We start from the raw sequence: 22,862 nt of genomic DNA, 5'->3' as shown, positions 1-22,862 counted from the left end.
ATAATTACAAGTTAATAATAATAAATTAGCCACATGGTAGCATTCTGAAGATGCTAAACTAACTCTCTCTCTCATTTTTTTTCCTTTTCCTTCTTTTGTCTTCCTTTGTCTAATATGTATTGAGTTCAAAATGTGAAAGACATTATTAGATTTATTTCACCTTAGAATTATATCCACACATATGTATTGGTAGAAAGAAAATATTATTATGTTATTTTGTTATGTTATGTTATTTAAAAATGCACCTTGAATAATTAAGGGGAAAGATAGATTTAAACACAATGGGGATCTTTTAATATCTAAAATATGATTCCCACAAAGCAGCATGAGTCTCCCTCAATGGATAATGTTTATAGATCATACACTATTTCACCAAATGGGAGATTTTTTCTTCTTCTCCAATTGTAAATTGTATTAATGGCTCTCATTTTCTCTTAAATAGAAATGTGTTGAATAGAAATTAGCACAAGTGCCAAGTTCTCCACTTAAAAGTCTGTTGTAGGCATGTACAAAACAGTATTTGAATTGCACATAACAATCTGACAGTTTTCAAGAATTATCAAGCTCTTGAAAATTCTGTTGACTCACAAACTCTGCTTTGACTCCACTGACATTTCACAGCAACATCTTCACATATGTAAATCCAATTTCTTCTGCTCTCCATCTGACCCCAAAAGAAAGGGCAAGTATCTGACCAAACTCTATCCTGAGTTCATCCCTAAAGAATTTTACATGAAAATCCAAAAGAAAATGAACAGGCAAGAAAAAGATTTAACCCTCAGCCTTATTTTAATGCCTCTTTTCATGGCTGCATGTCTTGAGAAATGTATCGTCTCTGACCCAAATAATGAAATACTACAAATGTACAGCTAGGTGGCACAGTGGATAGAGTGTACGGCCTGGAGTCAGGAATACCTGAGTTCAAATCCGGCCTTAGACCACTTACTAGCTGAGTGACCCTGGTCAGTCACTTAACCCTGTTTTCCTCAGTTTCCTTATCTGCAAAATGAGCTGGAGAAGAAAATGGCAAATTACTCCATTGTCTTTGCTAGAAAACTCCAAAAAGGGTCATGAAGAGTTGGACACAACTGGCAAAAATGATGAAACAAAATAAATGCACACAGGATTATAAGGCTTCCTGCAATATATGTTTTGATGAATAAGGTGGAAAGAAGGCTGAGCATTCTGAATAAACATTTAAGAAGGCTGTTGCAGTGTGCTGTTTGTCCTTCCTTCTTGAAGAGGGAGATGTTGTCAGGAAGATGATGCCATGACTTGCAAACAAAATGAATCTAAGTGAGGGAGGGCTGTTCCACTGTCACCAGCCTCACTTTCTCCTCCAGAGCTATCTGGGTCCAGTGGCCAGATATGGATCAGAATGACTGGAGTTGTTGTGGTTTAGGGTCCTAGGAACCCTGAAATGCAAGGGTACAGGGCAAGTCTGCCTCGAAAGAAAGAGATCACACAAGCCTTCTTTCAGTCTCAGTAGCGAGTTTATTATGTCACCAATAGAAGTGGCCCAGAGCCTAAGAATCTGCACAATTTAATTCGGTAAGATTGGCATATTTATATAGAAAGACTGTGAGAAGATCTGGATGGGATCAAGGAGTGGCAAGTACCCTGGGGTGAGCCAAACACAGACAATGAGGGCCACAATGAAAAGGCAGTTAAAAGGATTACACTGGGATGGGCCAGATGCCTTAGGGAAATGTGAAGTACTTGGTTGCTGAAATTTGTGGTAAAGTTCAAGGGCTTTCCCTTTTAAGGGGTCCCACTGCCCCATCAGCCCCATCAATCCCATTAGAATGTTTTTTTTAAATTAAGAAAATTAAAACTTGAAATATAAATTTAATGTTTCTTTATGAATTTTGTTGAAGTATAAGTTATGACCATTTAATCTACTTTTCTGATGTTTATGAGGATTATTATTTATCATACTTTAACATTATTTGAACTTAGCTTAATGTGACTAGAAAATTGTCTAACCAAAAAGCTTATTATAGAGGTCAAGTTGACCTCAGAGACACTCCAGGGAAACCAAGTGATTGTTAGGAATGCTTAGATCTCAATCAGTGCTTGTTTTAGATGTTCTCTCATGTTTTTTTGGGTCCACCCCCCAAATACACTGATATACATTTCAGACTGTCCTTTCCTTGGAAACTACCAACTCCCTAATGATCCAATCAGGCAAATTTGCTTACTCCCTTGTCTGAACTCTGTAACAAGGGTAGGGAACCTGCTATATAATGTGTAACCTCACAAAGATTTGAGGAGGGAACCATCCCTTCTTTCCAGCTCTCTCTTTCTACTAAACTACCTGATAAATTTCTTTCTAAAACTATTTCAGATTTTGGGGTTTGTTCTCATGAACAGTGTTCACAATGATTTCTTGTAACAAATTTTAATTCACCATTGTTTTATGCTAAGTGCTAGGCACAAAATCATAGGTTGTTGGACACAGAAGGAACTTTAGGCACCATATATTCCAAATGCCTTGTTTTATATAACCAAATGGAGCAAACAGATGAGCAAATGGAAATCCAGACTAATTGGTTGGCCCCAAGTCACACAGCTAGCTAATGTCAAGACTTAGACTAGAACTCAGATCTCCATAAGGACAGGCTTTGGGACACATTAGGACACAGCAATGTTACTTGTACTTGCTGGGCAGGACTCCAGAAGCTAGTAGGACAAAACAACATTGAGTGCTAACCTGGTAGTACTCTTGGAGGACCAGGTCCATAAACTGATACTCTTTTTGCTGTTGTTCAATCAGTCTGACTCTTTGTGACCCTGTGGACTAAAGCATGCCAATACTCTCCATGGGGCTTTCTTGGAGAGGTTTGCCATTTCCTTCTCCAGTAGATTAAGGAAAACAGAGGTTGAGTGACTTGCCCAATGAACTGTATGGAACCACACAATTATCACAGATTGAATGATTGTCCATAACTACCCAAGTGTATCATTGATTCACCAACGAATCAGAAAACCCAAATAAAACCTGAAGAAAAATGTTTTCAATGATGTTGCTATACCCAAAACATCCAAGCTCTCAGGCATTAACAAAGTATAGAGTCCTAATTGAAGATATCAAAATCCCACAGTGACATTGAGGTACATATCATCCTCATTGTCTTGTCTCCTGCTAGAAGAGTACCAGGGATCCTTTCAGTGACAAAAAAGCAATTATTTTATCTACCTAGGGAGTTCTCCCTAGAAAGACTATAAAGGTATACCAGGAGTATAGTTTTTTGTACCAGGTCTGGTAAGGATTTCTACATGAATCCACTTTTTAAAAACAAGAAAACAGGGGGCAGGTAGGTGGTGCAGTGGATAGAGCACCGGCCCTGAAGTCAGGAGGACCTGAGTTCAAATCCAACCTCAGACCAAACACTTGATACTTACTAGCTGTGTGACCCTGGGCAAGTCACTTAACCCCAATTACCTAAAAAAAAAAGAGAGAAAACAACAACTACAACAACTGTAATAAAGTTTAAAGATATTCCTAGAACTATCATTATCTTTTAGTGCAATATATCAAGGACATATGGTTACATCAATAATAGGAAAGAATAATTGCATATCCTACCTGTTAGGGCTATTTGTTACTCTAATGGCATAGCCTATGGGCACTCAGCATCACCTATTATTTGTAGCCTTGGTAGTTTGTACTATTTCTTTGGCATTATTACTTGACCAAGTCTAAAATCTCTTCTTTTTCCTTCACTAGCTCTTTGTCTTCTTTCTGATCCCTTAATGTAGATGTTTGGCCATAGGTCTCTCATTGGCCTTGTTCTCTTCTTTCTTTATGCCCTTGCACTGGGCATTCATTCCTATGGTTATAAATGCTCCTTCTTAGCTGACAAGTTACACATCCATTTTTCTAGATCTTAGCTCTCTTCTTAAGAACTATGTTTATTCCTGCTTATAGGACATGTCCACATGGATCTCACACCAGCACCTTAAACTCAATATATCCCAAAGAAAAATTATTTTCTTTTCTCCTAAGCATGCTTGCTTTTACTACTTTTTTACTTCTGCTATGGTACACAAAGTCACCTAAGTTCAAAACCTAGCTTTCCACTTTTGTTCATTCCTGTCTCCAACATCCAGATTCTTCTTACACAATCCTTCTCACATCTATCCACTTTCTTCCTATATTAACACCACCCTATTATTAGATCTTATTGCCACCCAATAAGAGTACTATAACTATCTCTTACAGGATCATTTAGTCTCTACTCTCTCCCCACTTAATACAACATTCACAACTTTAATAGCTTCTGCTACATTAAGATTTGGAAAGAAATATGCAGAACACTTCACTGGGTCTCTATTGTCTTCTAAGTTCAAATAGCTTGGCATTCATAGCCCTTCATAGTCTCGTTCCATTCAGTCTTTCCATTATGATTTTCTCTCCACGTCCTTTGCATGCTAGCAAATGTGGACTAGCTGACATTCCTTCCTTTCTTCCCTCTGCTAAATGGTTCTTCAAAACATTTTGTTTCCCTAAAATATGCGATCCCATTTTCTCAATATAATCAAATCTCAACCCATGCTTATGTTGTCCATGATAACAGACTCCAAAATCTGAAATAGCTTTAGAAAGAAATTTATCAGGTCACTTGGTAAAAAAGAGGGAACTGGAAAAGAGATATGGCTCTCTCTCACTAGATTAATATTATATTATTTTAGGATTATATTATATTATATTAATTATATTATGTTATATAGGATTTTTGACAAAGGTTTGCCACACAGGAAGCCATATACCCCAGGTACAACCTTAAAGCAAAGCAGATTTAGATACGTATGAGTAACCCAAAGCAGAAGCTTGGGGTGATCCCCTCAGTAGTTACTGGGTGTGGTAACCCAAAACAATTATTTGGGTGGATTCAGGGCATAGGGGAATTGGAAATATCTTGTAGCCATCTCTGGCATTCCTAGAGAGTTGCTGGGATCAAGCAAAATTCAGGGTGTGGACAACCTTTTATCATATAAGCTTGAATTTAAACAGTATAATAATTTTGCCCAAACAGTAAAATCTATCATTTCTCCCCACACTTTAAGAGTTATCTCAAATGCCATTGTTCCCATGAACTACTCAGTGATTTCCGCGGTGGACAATGACCTTGCCCCCTTTCCACATCATATAGCAGTTTGTATCTCTTCTATGAACTTGATACACATTGTACTTCTTTGTATATGCGTTATTTTCATACAAATACACATTCACCCTGTAAATAAAACCACAAGATATATTTAATCTGTTTCTCTATGAGAACTCATGTTCTATTTAAATGAGTTCAATGGATAAATTTATTAAATAAATTCATACAGTTTTATCCATGTTCTCATACTTCTCCCCCTTTGTGAGCAATGACATACATCTTTAGGAACGTAAGGAAGAGTTATGGTGTCATTTGTTAACATAGAGCTGTAAGAGAGCTAAGCAGCCCTTTGGAACCTAAGACTTTGACCTCATTAGCAGAGAACTCTGACCAGCAGAGTTAGGTCATTCAAATAGGGACATAGCTTGAAAGTGTGTCCATTTTAAAATAGAGGAATGACTTTCTGGATATGCAAAATCACTTTCAGAAGAAGAGATAAATGAGTTACAACAGAAAAACCTCAAGCATCTGAATGCTTGCCACCAATCTCCTGGTTCTATCCAAAGAATGAAAGGGAAAAAGTTAAAAGCATAGTTTTCATTTACATGCATTGCTGGGCTATTGTTTGAGATACTTTTTCATTTACTACAATGCTACTATTGTTTAAAATACTTATTTGATAAATGAAAATCCAACATGAAATAAAACACTTAAAAAAGCAGATTAATGAGCACATGATTAAATCATATTATAATTGCTTGAATTTTATAAAAAATTAGTAGCTCCTGCAGTGTTTCTGATGAAAACAGCTATCATCATCATTATTATTGTTTGAAGATCATTAGCTTTTTAATAGACTGGCTGGCAGCAAGTCATTAAGAATTATTAAGTGCCTACTATGTGCTAGACACTGTGCTAAGTGCTAGGGATACAAAAAAAAGGCTAAAGCAACACATTCCCTCAAGGAATTAATAATATAAATTGGGGAGATAGCATGTAAACAACCAATGTTTAGCATTGGTTGTATGTAAACAAAACAGCATGTAATGAAAAAATGCAAGATAGATTAGAGATAATCTCAAAGGGAAGGCACTAGTATTAAAGAGGTTCAGAAAAGGCATCTTGTAGAAGGCAGGATTTTGTCTGAATCTTGAAAGAGGTCAGGGAAGCCAGTTAAGTAGAAATGAGGAGGGAAAGACTAAAACAGACATGCGGGACAGATGGTGAAAATCCATGGTCAGGAGATCCAGTATTGTGTGTAAGGGAAAACAATGTCACTGGATCAAAAAAAGGTGTTGTGAGAGTGATATAATAATAGTATAATAAGTGATATAATAATAGTATAATATGTGGGAAAGATAGGAAGGGGCCAGTTTATGGAGATCTTGCAAAACCAAATGGGATTTCTTATAGATCCTGAGCTCTTCTGTTAGAGCATAGGGGGCACTGACCCAAGTTTCTTGTGCTGGGAGCCAGGACCTGGCCACTAGCTTTGTGTCCTGGGGCCTCAGGTACTGCCAGCTGGAGGCTGTAGGGGTCTGGCAGCTTATCTGGTGCTGAGCTGGAGCTCTCAGACTATGAGTGGGGAGTCTGGCCTCTGGAGGATGCCTGTTCACCTGGGCTTCTTTAAAGCACTCGAATGCTTGGCTATTGGAGGATGTCTGCCAGCCAGGAATTGTACTGAAGCATCAGGAGATTTGGCTGCTGGAGAATGCCAGTGTACGTGTTGGTTTTCTAAATTTGTGTTTACCAGTTCCTCTGCTTGTGCTGAGGCACTGGGTGGGTGGGTGGAGGAGTCCTGGTGTTGGCGCTTGTCTGCTTCAACACCCTTGGGCTCAGGATCTCCCCCCAGTTTGTTGAGGTGAGGATTGCTGCTGGCTTGCTGGGACACCTCCTGTCTTGCACAGCTCCCTCTCCCCCAGAGCGAGAGGTGCCTTTCCTGTTAATTCCGCAAGCTTCCTTGGCTACTGTTGTACCCCATATTTCTGCTGATTTAGCTGTTCCAGGGTTTTTCCTGGGGTGATATTTTCTGGGCTTGCAGGGGTCAATAAGGGAGGGTGAGAGCAACTTACTTCTTCCTCCACCATCTTGGTTCCCAGAGGTCCCTCACTGATTTTTTTTTAAATTTTGAATTCTGAATTCTCTCCCTCTCTCCTTCCCCTCCCCCTTCCCTGAAAAGGCAAGCAATTTGATATAGATTATACATATGCAGTCATAAAAATATTTCCATATTACTCATGTTGCAAAAGAAAATGCAGACCAAAAACAAAACAAAATAGAATAATAAAGAAAGTTTAAGAACATATGCTTCAATCTGCATTCAGACTCCATCAATTCTTTCTTTGGAGGTGGAGAGCCTTTTTTTATCGTAAGTCCTTCAGAATTGTTTTGGATCATTGTATTGCTGAGAATAGTTAAGTCATGCAAATTAAAACCACACCTTTACACTCTTAAAAATTATTGAGGACCTCCCAAAGAGCTTTTGTTTATCTGGGCTATAGCTATAGATATTTACTGCATTAGAAATTAAAACCTTACTATTATTATTAACAATAATTCTGACATATACAACCTGAAATGGTCTTGGGGACACCCATCAGATCCCAGACCATACTTAGAGATCTTCTAGATTAGGGAAGACTTCAACTATGGGGAAATCCCATTTGATTTGTCAGATATAATAATACATGTCTGTGTGGGATTTTTTTTTTTTGAAATTTGACTTGGAAAAAAAAAAACATGTTTTGTCAGCTGGCCCCAAACTGTTGACATTTACTCTTTCTAGCTGCTTTTCATTGCCTTTTCTGATCTCTATTAACTTGATCCTAGAAACAGTGATTACAGTGCCTTTAAAATAGATGCTTTATTTTTTCCCTTTCTACTTTTATTGGGAATGTTGAAGCAACAACAACAAAAATTGGCAAACATAGGGTACAAGAATTCTAATCTACCTTGAATGAAGATTATGGTGAGTTCATTATTAATATTGATTTTCAAGGTCACAAATAAAAAATGAATGATAATTTTTCTTATTTCTTGTCTCCTAATGTGCCTGTACTATTTTTTTTATCTACCAAGCACAGGTGACCAATTTGAAAACAAACATCGCCAATGTACAAAGATTATGTCTTCTTTTTTTCCTGTGTAACCACAGTTCCCAGAAAAGCATTTTCCATGTAAGAAGGGTTTAGTAACTACTTGTTGATTTGAATTGAACATACAGACAACAGAAGTTAAATTTAAAGTGAAAATCTGGTAGGTCAGATGCTCTTTAGATGGAGAGAATTATTGAATTCTAGGAAGGCAAAGAAAGACTAATGGGCTGAGAAGGGAAAAGAAAGTTCCTAGGAATTACAATAAGGGTAAAAGGTCTAATAGTTCACTTCCATTACTTGTTACTTTTTGATTTGTTTTCTAGTGTTCACCTAGTACTAGACAATAATCCCAAATTTGTGGTTTTATGCTTTGCTGCCTTAACCTTGTGGCTGCAATAAACTTTGTAATAAATGAATAAATGAGCTTTAGGGCTTTTTTTTTTGCCAACTGCATGATCCCATGCAGTGGGAACATTCAAGATTATCAACTAGAATTTTTCTCTCAAAATGGAATCAATCGATAAGAGATGAGCATGAAGAGTCTGCAAAATTAGTGCTAAACAGACTCATTGATAAATTAATTTAACAAATGTTTGTCAACTACCTTCTATGTACAGTGGTATGCTATGACTATAATAACACTGAAAAGTTAATAAAAGTATTTCTAAATAATTTAAAATGCATTATTTAAGAAAGATATTGCATTTTGAAACATTATCAACTCATTTGGGATTCAGTATATACATAAAACTTCAGTCCATTTTCAAAAACCAAGATTTCATTGTATTTTAAAGTTCAAGTAAAGACACAAAATTTGGCTGTCCAGATCATGGAAAATATAAAATTTACTTAAGTACTCAATGGCCTGATATTATTAGTTGGTGCAGGCATGAAATATGGAATTACTGTTTCATGGAACAGTTACTTTACTAGTATGTATGGATGAAAAGTTGGAAAACATGATTCAGGAAATATTAGAAAATTCCCTAAATTTATAGAGAGATTTATTAATTTCAGAATCAAAGCCAAGAGTAATACTCAGTAAATCATGATGCCTCCATTATGTGTGTAAGGATTATCAATTTGCAAGATGAAAAAAAAAACAAAAAAAGTGGTAGAATGGTTTTAAAAAAAAATTTGATTGTTGTTACTGCTCAGTCGTTTTTCAGTCCTGTCCAACTTTTCATGACCCCATTGGGGTTTTCTTGTCAAAGATACTGGAGTGATTTGCCATTTCCTTCTCTAGCTCTTTTTACAGACAATGGACTGAGGCAAACAGGGCTAGGTGACTTGCACAAGGTTATATAGCTAGTAAGTGTCTGAAGCCAAATTTGAACTCAGGAAGATGAGTCTTCATGACTCCAGGCCTGGCACTCTAGCCACTGCACAACCTAGCTGCCAAAAGAAAATGGACTGTGGGGCTTAATGGTCATGACTTGGCCACCTATTAGAATGTGAATTCACCTTGCTTCACAGTTTCTTCATCTATAAAAAGAAGAGTTTATTGTCATTAGAAAAGTGCTTTTTTAGTGAAAAAATGCTACAAAAATGTGAGCTAAAACTGGGTTATTATGTAAATTCATTGTGCAATCTAATCCCCAGAATGAATTAATAATGCTTTATTTCCAATTTATCCTCTATATGTTGCTTTTTTATACATAGTTATTTTCATATTTTCTCCTCTATTAGACTAGAAGTACCATGAGGGCATGGATGGTCTTTTCCTTTCTTTGAATCCCCAGCACTTGGCACATAGTAGGTGGTTAATAAATAATGAAATGATTTTTTAAAATGGTCTCCTTTTCTTAGTTGCTACGTTTTCGGTTTGTTTATTTGTTTGTAATTCTTCTATATCTGTCCAGTTATATGATGTGAACAAATGATACTGGGACATGAAATATCAGCAATGTTATCATGATGAATATGAAATGAAGAGTAATATTACTGGAATAAAAGAGCACCCAGTCTGAAATGAGAGGGACATCATAATGTAATGGAAAGAAAGCTTTAAATTGGAGTCAGAGGCCCTGGTTGGAATCTCGTCTTTCCTACATGCTAGGTATGTGAGTGAGTGAGTAAGTGAGTGACAATGTACTTATTAATCACTAGTTATGTACTAAAGTCTGGGGATAAAAATGGAAATAGGTCAGCCTCTACCTTCAAGAAGTTTACATTCTAATGAGGAAAGACAATACAAAGGAGTATGATTTGGATTAGCTGTGAGAGAAATGGTTATTTCTCTCATATTAATAACCAATTACTAATTGAGATTTAAGATTATTTTCTATTTCCACATTCAGAAATAAAGCCCTATAGGTTATACAGACCATCTTATATTGGTGGAATTGTTACCTCAACCAATTAGACACATAATCTAAACAAGGTGAATCTTGGCTCATTGTGTTCTACATGGACTGGTCTGGGGTGGGGGAGGGTAGAAGGGAAGGCTAGATTGCTTTGTCTAGATTGCCTGAGGCTGTGGGTGGTCTGGGAGTAAGAGTGACATAATGAAATTGCTGTGATAATCTGGAATGTGTATTTTAGTCCAGGAAGGCACATGGATGGTGAGTGGAAAAATAGGGTAGGCCATAACTGGGTCATCTACAGAGAAATGGTTGGGCTGATTTGATTGTATTTCTCAGAATAAGAAGTGGTGAAAAAGATGAGGACCTCCTGATCTCACAGAGTTTAGAGCTGAATGACTTATCTCTTGCTGATTTTGGTCTTTTGGAGGACTGGTTGGGAGGGTGGGGTAATAGGGTGTAAAGTGACCAAATGAGGACTAACCTTCAGAGCTAGAGGAGATTAATTTCTTCTAGGAACAGGATCTACAGCATAGTTTGCAGAGAAGAATAGTATTAAGGAGGATTCTGAAGTCAGGGGAAAGGTACCAGTTCCGTCTTTGTAAGATATGTAAGGGCCATCAGAAGTAAAAAGAAAAAAAAAATTCTACCACATATGTCAATCCCATGTGAGAACCTCTGTTTTAGTCCTATCATGTTTTTTGTGTCTTGGACTTCTCTGGCCATCCAGTGAAGCCTATGGTTTCTTAGGAAAAAAAAAATTCTCAGAATGTTGTTAATGCATAAAATAAAGAGGATTGATTACAGAGAAAACAAGAGGTTGTCCAATTAAAAATGTATATTTAGTTCCCATCCAAGTTCATGAACCTCTTGATACTTCTCTACAGACCCTTGAGGCATCCAGGTAGCCAAGCTTAAGAATACCTGAAATAAAAATTAAAAAAAGACCTTCCCAAATAGCTACCCTTTTCTTCCTCACTTCAAGTCCAAAAATCTATTATACTATGTGCACTCTCAAAATCAAGTAGAAAAAATAAAATAAAATAAAATATTAACTGCCAATATTAAATTAATTAATATAAATAATCAATAATTAATTACTTAAACTTTAAGGTTTACATAGTCCTTTATATACTTATCTTATTTGATCCTCACAACAACCCTTGGAGGTAGGTGTCATTATTCCCATTTTTATAGATAAGTAAACTGGAACTCAGAAAACTTAATTAATTGACTATGCAATGTTCACACACCAAATATGTTTGCAAGGCATCATTTAAACCCAGATAGTTCAGAATCCAAGGTCAACACTATATCTAGTACACCAGGCTTCATCTTCCATGAATCTATGGGAGAATTTTTTATTTGTTTTAAATGTCTTCAGTTGATCTACACGCTAGAGTGAACAGCTTGGGTTTGTGGTTGAAACTAATTGTAGGAAAACAAGTTTATTTAACCCAGTCACTCATAAACTAGATAATGAATAAACCAGAAGTGTTCATAGTTCACTTAAGAGCCATTTCATTTAAAAGGAAAGAAGCAAACTCAGAGACACTCAAAATTTTGTGTTTTGTTTTATTTTGTTTTGTACTGTCCTTTCACTGGCTTCATTTCACAATTCTTTTCCTCCTTTCAAGTTCCACATAGGATGTATTCTAGAAGTGAATAATAGCTTTTAATAAGTTATTAGGAATTGTGTAATTCATAGGTAACTGTAGACATTATTGGTTATCCTGATATCAAGTTTAGAAATGATTATATTGGAACAATATGAAAAAGGCTAAACTTATTGGAAAGCCTTTTTTTTTTTGCTTTTTTTTAAATTTTGTGCCACCTTTGTTGACCACTAAAAGAGTTTAATAAATTATAAGATAAGTAAAAACATAAAGCCAGGGAACTGGAATAACCAAATATTCCTTTTTCTTGTTGACCAAAATAATCTACTGTAATTTCTTTTCCATTTTTAATGATTGTAATTGAATTAAACATTATCAAGATAGTAATAGAAACATCTTATTGCTTCTAAGCCCCCTCATGAACTCTATTTTTTCTGGATTTTATTGAGGCTTTTATTTGTACATAGTTATCAGTGTATATATTAGTTGGTGTTAATCACTTCATGTCAGTTTTCTATTTTTTTGTGTACTTCGTATTTGTAATTTGTTATATTCTTCTTACTAATTTAAATACCAAATATATTTTGTCATTACTCAAACATTGGGCACAAGTTATTTCCAACTTTTTGATACTATGAATAATGTCCCTATGAATATTTTTGTGTAGATCAATCAACAATATTTTAGCACATAATCATAGTAGTGAGATCCTAGGGTTAAAGGATCTGAATAGTTTTTTGTTTTTAGATCAGTCACTGTTCTAGATACAGTGACAATACTTTACCAAAAAAAACTCAACAATTCACAGGTTCACCAACAATTTAACATTGTGGTTATTTCTCCCCTCAGTCCTGCTTTCACCATTTTACTGGATTGTCTTTACCATTTTAGTGGACATTTAGTGGTATCAATTAAAATAATTCTCAGTTTAATATCCATTTTTTATCATTAGGGAGTTTAATTTTTCAGGTAGTTATTGATAATCTATGTCCTTCAGAAAAGCACTTATTTGTTTATAGCAACAAGAGAAAGCTAATCTGTGTTTACGTAGGCAATACAAGCAAGTTCTAGATTTAGAGTCAATGCTTAACTTTAACTGATTTCCATGAAAGCTACAGAAGTGGCACATCTCTAAGGCAGGTAGTTTCTGATTATGACTTATAACTTTTTTTAAAAAAAACAAAAATAGTTATCTAGAATTCACATTACATATTTTCCTTAGCCACCTTTAAGATTAAAAAAAATCTCATTAAGTAGTCTCAGACACCATTAACCAACTCACAACTCTGCCATCAATGCATTAGAAGTCATGCTCATTTCTTCCACCAATCCCGGATGGAAAGTCAACATAAGATTTGCAAATCATAAGCTTATCCCCATAAGTAAAAATTTGGTGGTAGTTCATTTTGAAAAGACATCAACTATCCTAGAAGTGCTTATTAAGTTAATGCAGGTCAAAAGTCTCTGAGTGCCTGAGCAAACAAGGAGTTATAAAATTTTAATTACATTGCTGAAAACTCTACTGTCCAATAGAGAATATATATATATATATACATACATACATATACACACACATATATATATTCCATAGGTGTTTCTGTAAGCCCTTCTTGCATTATTTGTAAAATGCAAATTTCACAAAAATCATCCATATATAAAATTCATATTTTATTGAATTCTTGCTTTAAAAAAAACCACTGCTATACTACTTAATGTAAAGCAAAGAATTCTCATGCAGCACAAATGACCATCCCCACCATTATCCTTTTTTTATTTAGATTTTTCTTGTATCAGTTTTTCTTAAAGAAAAACATACCTATATTCAGTTTTTGCTGCTCATATAGCAAGCATCACCAATAACTTTAATCTAATATCTTGCTGACTAAAGAAAAATGAAAAAAAAAAGTTTTCAGGACTGTCATCTTTGAGTGACTTCATCTACACTTATTTTGATACACATATTTTCCATACTCACAAATATATATATCACATCATATTACATTATATTATACTATATCATATATAGAATTTGTGCAGTATCTGCTTTTGTCTCAACTCGATAACATATGTTCATCTAAAAACTTCAAAGACTAGAAAACTGAGGAGGAAAAGAGAACCTGAGAACACCACCAATAGTTATCTGCTTGTTCTCTGACCTTCCCAATTCCTATCCTAACTGGCTTCCCATCTGCTGGAAATTTAGAAAGATGTCATATTCTAGGCACTGACAATATCTGCTATCAAAGATCCTGGATAACTGTTCTCTACTCAGGATGTCAGTTCTGACAGAATTGTTATCCTTGTTCCTTTCCCTTTTTGTGCATTCAGTATCTCTTATCTTCTGCCTACACTCATGGTACTTGCCAGTTGAAGGATCATTGTTTCTCTAGTTATGAACAAGCAGGCTTGCTTTTATGCATTGTGACATTACTTTCCACTCACAAATAAGAAGAGAAGTGTGAAGAGAAGGAGGGAGAGGGAGAGGGAGAGGGAGAGAGGGAGGGAGGGAGAGACAGTGAATTTTACCCGTAAGAAGGAGAGATCACGGTTATGCTCGATGCTGGTTATCTCCAGGTTGCCCATGACTACCTCACAGTTTTCATAATATTTACGCAAGGCACGATATTGCTGTTCCAGGTCAGAGAGAGAGCTCAGTTTGTTTTCTGTTCCAGCACACACTGTAAAATAAATATACATAGGTGCATAAAGTCAAAGCCTTCTGAAAATCACAAACATTAAAAACAAACAAACAAAAAAAACCAGATTATGGTAGATTATAATTCACATTAGTATTCTGCCACTCAGTTAAGAACATGGCAGACAAACCCTGACTACTAACAGTGAGAAAAGCAATGGAATCCATGGGAAACTATAAGTGGAATTCAACCAAAAGTGAAATGTGTTACATATACTCAATAACAAACAATAACTAAATGTTATCCAATGTTAGAAGTAAAGATAATATGTGAGGGTGTGTTTATGCATTTATGTATAATACACACAAATTTGAGTAAGTATATATAGTCCTTACATTCAGGGAACTTATATTCTATAGGGAGGAATACAAAACATTTACAAAAAAAAAATACAAAATATATTGTGACAAGTATATGAGCCTTTTCAAAAATCACATTTTGCTATGCAACTTTTGTGCTTATTATGGAATCAAGTCAAATTTGATTCTGGCTGCAGTCTGTGTATCTGCTGTCTGAGGACCAGCTACGCAAAATGGAGAAAAGCTCACAATGAGAAAGTTAGGTACCATGCATTGATTTTTTTTTTAAACTATAGTAACTATGACATGGTGTATAATATAGACTCAGTGTGCCATTTTAGATAGTTAGCTGGCCTTGAGGCTAGTAATACCTTACTTCCAGACCTGCCTCTAACACATACTGGCTATGTGATTTGGAGCAATTTTTTTTCCTCTTGCTATAGAAAATTCTCTAAAACAAATATTCTTAAACCTTTTTTGTGTGTGTTATGAAATCATTTGGCAGTTTGGTGAGACCTATCCAAAATAAGGTTTTTGAATACATAAAAGAAATATAATTACAAAAGAAAACATTATATTGAAATATAGTTAATATATATTTTTAAAGTTCATAGATACCTGCTTTAAGACTATAAGTTACATAAAAGGTGTCAACCTGCATAGTTAGACTTTTCTCATTCTTGTATCCCTTATATTAACAAAATCACAAATTTGGTCCCTTTCTCTTACCCCCATCCAGTACCTCTCTCTAACCAAGGAAATGAAGAAAAATACACAATAGCCCATACGGCCCCATCTAGGACTACAGTGGCAAGAAATGGGATTCCAAGAACTGATACAAGAATAATAGTTATTCAGTTATATACAAAAATTAATTTAATTAATTGGTACTCTGTTTTTACCCAGTGATATCCATTGAAATTGCTGATATAAATAAAACCACAAGATAGAATTGTCTCATTCAAAGGAAAAGGAAACTCACAGAAAAGAATTTGACAGAGAAGTTTCATCATGGCAAAATGAAAACCTACTTCACGAGTTACACAACAATCTCATCTAGCCATGTTCATGAAGAACATATCAGGACAGTGTAAAGAAAAATGCCATTTCTGCATCAGCATCCTTTGCAAGAGATGAGTAAGTACAGAAATTCTCTGAAAATTTGACATGTTTCTATAAAATAGGTAAGCATATACCTTGATGCTTGGTGATTCCAATATGAATGTATGAACAGAGGAAGGTGTAGAAAAACTGTTGAAAAATATAGTTCCAGGTCAAGGAATAACAAGAAAAAGGTTTGAAAACAACATAGAAATCTCATACCTGCATAATGTGAATGCTACTTTAAAGAAGAGAGTGAGAAGACAGTGGATGGAACAAGCACCTCAACATAGCTCTTCTCTCCTTTCAAAATACAGCAATTAGATTGAACATATATTGTCAAACAGAATGATTGATTACTGAAACAGCTTTCATTTCAAGATTAGCCATGTATTGTAAAGGTCAAAATGTAAAACAAATTAGATGGGAGTTGCCAAATTACATCTCCTGAATTGAGATAAAATGTCTACTTTTGTACATACCACAAGCTAAGATTTTTTAAAATTTTAAATAGAACTTATTATATCAAAAAATGCATTGAAACCCATTCTTAGCTTTGTGTTTTAAAGTTAATTCATTTTCTTTAGGAGCAATAATAGAACAACAACATTTATACTGTATCATTTCAAGATATGACATAGTATGAAAAGAAGCAGGAGTAGCACCTAAGAAGATAAAATGACCAAAGTCAATCGACCTTACCCCAAAATGTAGAGAAGAAATTTATGACTGAATAAAAAACAGCTAAGTGATCAATTGAAAATATTTCAAAGATTACAAAATTATTAGAAAGACAAAATCAGATGGTTTTATCCTCTGAAGACTTAGATATCAGTAAGAACTGCAAATGAAGAGAAATTACAGATTTTATTATTTCTGTTAGTGGAAGAATACCTACACTGATAAAAATCTTACAGGCACAATTAAGAAGACATTACTTCCAGTTGGCAAAATTCATGAAAGAGTTGGGATTTTCAATGTGGTTTTGGATTTCACGTTTGAAATATCATGGACATAGATGGGGATGAAGGGCGTTCTACCCAAAAAGAATGGTGTGAGCCCAAGCATGGATTTAGGAACACAGTAAAGTATATAGATATACTGAGATTTACTTATAAAATGTTGATTAGTAGGCTACATACCTTTCACAAATTGCCTAGTTCTTTTCCAGTAGAATAACCTGATGTATATAATGATAATTATGAGATAAGGATGACAAATATAGTGTGTAAAAGAAAAAAAAATAAGGGGCTAAATGTGTTATGGGCACTATTTTCTCATTTGAATCACTTAAACCTATTCTAAAATTTCCACATAATAGAAGACAAAATGGTCATGTCATCTATTCTTTAATACTTGTACAGGATATGTTAATTTTTTAAACTGAGTTTCACTGACATCTTTTGTCTTTTAATACATTGATTTTTTTTCCTTCTAGCAAAAGAAAACACTTAAGCAAAACTATTGTGGATGACATAGGAATAATGAGACCTCAAAGTATCAAACATGTCTTGGGGCCAACAAGAGAGCCCCACCTGCATAGGCAGAGACTTCCCAAAATGAATTTACATGGGATTTTTATGTACTTAAACAACTAAGGAGAATGGAGGCTTAAGGCAAAATGATATTGGGAGGCTATGTTGCAAGAACTGGCTCAGTAGATAAGATACCTTGACCTAAATGACTAAACTGATTCCTAAAACCAGAGAACATTTGAAGTCTCACTGAATGGATGTTATCACACAAAATATTCTTATTGAGGTGTCATTGGGGTGGGCAGTATAGCAAGCTGAGCCTTTAATTGATGAGCTGATGCTTAACACAAGATGGAGGGAATTGTGCTCAGTTTGTGATCCATAATTCCAACATAATTGACTCACTTCCATGCCATATGTATATGTAGAATACTTCTAACTACTCTAATAATGATAAAGTTGTTAGAAGTTATACCTGTCATCTTCCCACATAAAAAGGTAAAAAGTTAAACCTTACTGAGTATGATTCCTCTTCCATGTTTGCCTTCTTAAACTTTTTTTGAGTCTTATATTTGAAATCCAAGTTTTCTATCAGCTCTTGTCCTTGTGTCAGTCCTCCATTTCATTAAATATCAATTTTTCTTTCCCCTGAAGGATTATACTGAATTTTTCTGGGTAGATTATTTTTGGTTGTAATACTAGCCACTTTGCCCTCCAGAATATCATATTCCAAATCCTTCACACCTCTAAAATAGAATCTGCCAAATCTTGTGTTATCTTGACAGTGGTTCTATGATATCTGAATGATTTCTTTCTTGCTGTTTGAAGTTTTTTCTTTATGACTAGGAGCTCTAGAATTTGGTTCTAATATTCATGGGAATTTTCATTTTGGAATCTCTTTCAGGTGTGAATTAGTAGATTCTTTCCATTTCTATTTTGCCCTCTGGTTCTAAGATATCAGGGCAGTTTTCCTTGATAGTTTCTTGGCAAACAATGTCGAGGCTTTTTCTTTGATCATGGCTTTTAGGTAGTCCAATAATTCTTTTTTTTAATTAATTTTTTTTTATTTATCAGCAATCACTTCCATATGCTTTTGAGTTTAAAATTTTTCTCCCCCTTCCACCCCACCAACCTCCCCAAGATGGCACACAATCTGATATAGGCTATACATACACATTCTTATTAAACATATTTTCACATTAGTGATATTGTAAGTAAAAATTAGAACCAATAGGAGGTACCACCAGAAAGGGGAAACAAAACTCAGCAGAAGAGAAAAAAAAATAGCAAATAGTATGTTTCGATCTGCATTCAAATTCCATAGTTCCTTCTTTGGATGTGGAGAGCATTTTCCATCATGAGGCCTTTGGAGATGTCTTAGATCCTTGTATTGCTGAGAAGGGTTAAGTTTATCAATATTAGTCATCACACAATGTGGCTGTTATTGTGTACAACGTTCTTCTGGTTCTACTCACTTCACTCACCATCAGACCATACAAGTCTTTCCAGGTTTTTCTGAAGTCAGCCTGTTCATCGTTTCTTATAGCACAATAAAATTCCGTTACATTCATATACCACAACTTGTTAAGCCATTCCCCAATTGATAGGCATCCTCTCAATTTCCAATTCTTTGCCACCACAAAAAGAGCTGCTATGAATATTTTTGTACATGTGAGTCCTTTTCCCATTTGTATGATCTCTTTGGGATATAGCCCTAGAAGTGCTATTGCTGGGTCAAAGGGTATGCACATTTTTATAGGCCTTTGGGTATAGTTCCAAATTGCTCGCCAGAACAGTTGGATCAGTTTACAAGTCCACAACAATGTATTACTGTTCCAGTTTTCCCACATCTCCAACATTTATCATTTTCCTGTTTTGTCATGTTAGCCAATCTGATAGGTATGATGTGGTACCTCAGAGTTGTTTTGATTTGCATTTCTCTAATCAATAATGATTCAGAGCATTTTTTCATATGACTATAGATGGCTTTAATTTCTTCATCTGAGAACTGCCTGATCATATCCTTTGACCATTTATCAATTAGGGAATGACTTGTATTCTTATAAATTTGACTTAATTCTCTATATATTTTAGAAATGAGACCCTTATCAGAGAGACTGGTTGTAAAAATTCTTTCCCAGTTTTCTACCTTCCTTCTAATCTTAGTTGCATTGACTTTGTGCAAAAATAGTCCAATAATTCTTAAATTATTACTTCTTGAATAGAGCAGTGGATCAATAGAATAGGTTGGGTACACAAGACACAATAGTCAATGACTATAGTAATCTACTGTTTGATAAACCCAAAGATTCCAGCTTCTGGGATAAAATCTCACTATTTAACAAAACCTGCAGGGAAAACTGGAAAATAACATGGCAGAAACTATATATAGACCATTATCACACATAGTATACTATATGTGTATATATACATATATACGTATACACACACATGCACACACATACACACACACACATATATATATATATACAGTTTATATATAGTTGAAATGGGTACACATTTTAAATATAAAGGCTGATACTGTAAGTAAACTAGAACAGCAAAGAATAGTTTACCTGTCATATATATAAAGAAGGGAAGAATTCATGACCAAATAAGAGATAGAGAACATTATGAAATGCAAAATGGATATTTTGATTACATTAAATTTAAATGATTATGCATAAACAAAGCCAATGCAACCAAGATTAGAAGGAAAGTAGAAAATTGGGAAAGAATTTTTACAACCAGTGTCTCTGATAAGGGTCTCATTTCTAAAAAATATAGAGAGCTGAGTCAAATTTATAAGAATACAAGTCATTCCTCAATTGATAAATGGTCAAAGGATGTGAACAGGCAATTTTCAGATGAAGAAATTAAAGCTATCTATAGTCATATGAAAAAATGCTCTAAATCACTATAGATTAGAGAAATGTAAATCAAAACAACTCTGAGGTACCATATCACACCTATCAGATTGGCTAACATGACAAAACAGGAAAATGATAAATGTTGGAGATGTGGGAAAACTGGAACAGTAATACATTGTTGTGGACTTGTAAACTGGTCCAACTGTTCTGGAGAGCAATTCGGAACTATGCTCAAAGGCCTATAAAACTGTGAATATCCTTTGACTTAACAATACCACTTCTAGGTCTGTATCCCAAAGAGATCATAAAAATGGGAAAAGGACCCACACGTACAAAAGTATTTACAGCAGCTCTTTTTGTCATGGCCAACAATTGGAAATTGAGGGGCTGCCCATCATTTGGGGAATGGCTGAACAAACTGTGGTATATGAATGAAATAGAATGCTATTGTTCCATAAGAAATGATGAGCAGGCAGACTTCAGAAAAACTTGCAAAGACTTACATGAACTGATGCTGAGTTAAGTGAGCAGAACCAGAAGAACATCGTACACAGTAACAGCAACATTGTGTGATGACTAATTTTGATAAACTTAGCTTTTCTTAGCAATGCAAGGATATAAGACAATTCCAAAAAACTCATGATGCAAAATGCTATCCACATCCAGAAAAAGAGCTATGGATTCTGAATGCAGTTCAAAGCATACTATCTACTCTCTTTTTCTGTCTGTGTTTCTTCTTTCTCATCATTCCTCCCAATGGTTCCAATTCTTCTTTACCATGTGACTAATGTTGAAAATATGTTTAATATGAATGTATATGTACAGCCTATATCAGATTCCATGCTGTCTTGGGGAGGGGAGGGAAGATAAGAAAAGAGAGAAAATTTAGAAATCAAAATCTAATGGAAATGAATGTTGAAAACCAAAAATAAGTAAATTAATTATTTTTAAATAATTATCTCTTCTTGAATTATTTTCCAGGACAGTTGTTTTTCTAATGAGATAGTTCACATCTTTTTCAAAATTTTCATTCTTTTCACTTTGTTTTATTGTTTCTTATATATATATATATATATATATATAATATATTTATTTTTTTTAGTGAGGCAATTAGGGTTAAGTGACTTGCCCAAGGTCACACAGCTAGAATGTGTCAAGTGTTTGGTCTGAGGCTGGATTTGAACTCAGGTCCTCCTGACTTCAGGGCTGGTGCTCTATCCACTGAGCCACCTCACTGCCCCTGTTTTATTGTTTCTTAATACCTCATGGAGTCATTCACTTCTACTTGCCTAATTCTAATTATTAAAGATTATCTTCAGTGATTTTTGTACCTCTTTTTACACTGGGCCAATTCTGCTTTTTAAGCAGTTATTTTCATCAGTAAATTTTTGTACCTCTTTTTCCTTTTGGTCAATTATGTTTTCTAAGGTTTCTTTCTTCAGTATTTTTGTGTCTCTTTTACCATGCTGTTAATTACCTTTTCATTGGTATAGGGTGTGTTCAGGGAAGACTACTACCACTGGTGTGAAGGCTGCTGGGCCCTTTTAAGTCTGCTTTCCACTTTTGGTATACAACTGATCCACCTAACCATCACCAGTGGCTTTAAGAAGCTATAGTATACACAGCAGCCACATCCTGGTCAACCATTTTAGCAGATGGGCTAAACCAGGTTGAGGGTAACTGATGGGTCTCAAGCCCATCATTGAGTTAGGGGGGTGTCTACCTCAACCAGGTGAAGACTATCCCTGGTGCAATGGGCAGATGAGAACGGTTTATTCCAACGTCTAGGAAGGCAGCTGAAGCAGGTGCCATTGAACACTTAGAGCTTGATTAGACATCAAAGATGCCAAGGTCATCCATTGCATCTAGAACCATTATCAGCCATCTTGAATGTCTTTCCACTGGACTGTGATGACTCTGGAAGAGAGAGTGAGGCTAATGATTGTGCCTCACTTAAGTCCAATTTACACATGAATTAAAATCCATCACCCATTCCACTGTACCATTTGCACCTATCTCAAAGTCCTGCAGCAACAGATCAAGTGATGGAGCAACAGGTACAGATACACTGGGAGCTGTAGTCACAACCCTGTACACAGGCAGCCTGGGAAGAGGGTTATCTTCTCACTGGAAGCAGCAGTGAGATTTGGCAGCCACTTGAGTGTCTGAGCAGCCATTTAAGGATAATACTACTCACTTCCTGGTGTGAGAAAGGGGCTAGAAAAGATGCCCTAAAAATTGTCTGCTTAACCAACTGATTATGGTGGGAAGCAGGGATCCCACCCTGAGGTCAAAA

At 35.3% G+C, this 22,862-nt stretch overlaps 1 protein-coding gene across 1 annotated transcript in view; it reads right to left on the bottom strand.

Moving 5' to 3' along the window:
* Nucleotides 1–14,822, bottom strand: part of ERBB4 (erb-b2 receptor tyrosine kinase 4) — an 833,670-nt gene extending 818,848 nt beyond the window's left edge. Inside the window, exon 1 of the mRNA XM_027873426.1 lies at nt 14,652–14,822. Coding sequence (XP_027729227.1) covers nt 14,652–14,822 — 171 coding nt within the window. The remainder of the gene's footprint in view (nt 1–14,651) is intronic.
* Nucleotides 14,823–22,862: the final 8,040 nt, after the last annotated feature.

The sequence above is a fragment of the Vombatus ursinus genome, unplaced genomic scaffold (genome assembly GCF_900497805.2).
Source record: "Vombatus ursinus unplaced genomic scaffold, bare-nosed wombat genome assembly UNPS02014802.1, whole genome shotgun sequence".
NCBI lineage: Eukaryota > Metazoa > Chordata > Mammalia > Diprotodontia > Vombatidae > Vombatus > Vombatus ursinus.
The sequence above is the reverse complement of the archived record's forward strand: the minus strand, read 5'-3'. Positions and strand labels throughout refer to the sequence as shown.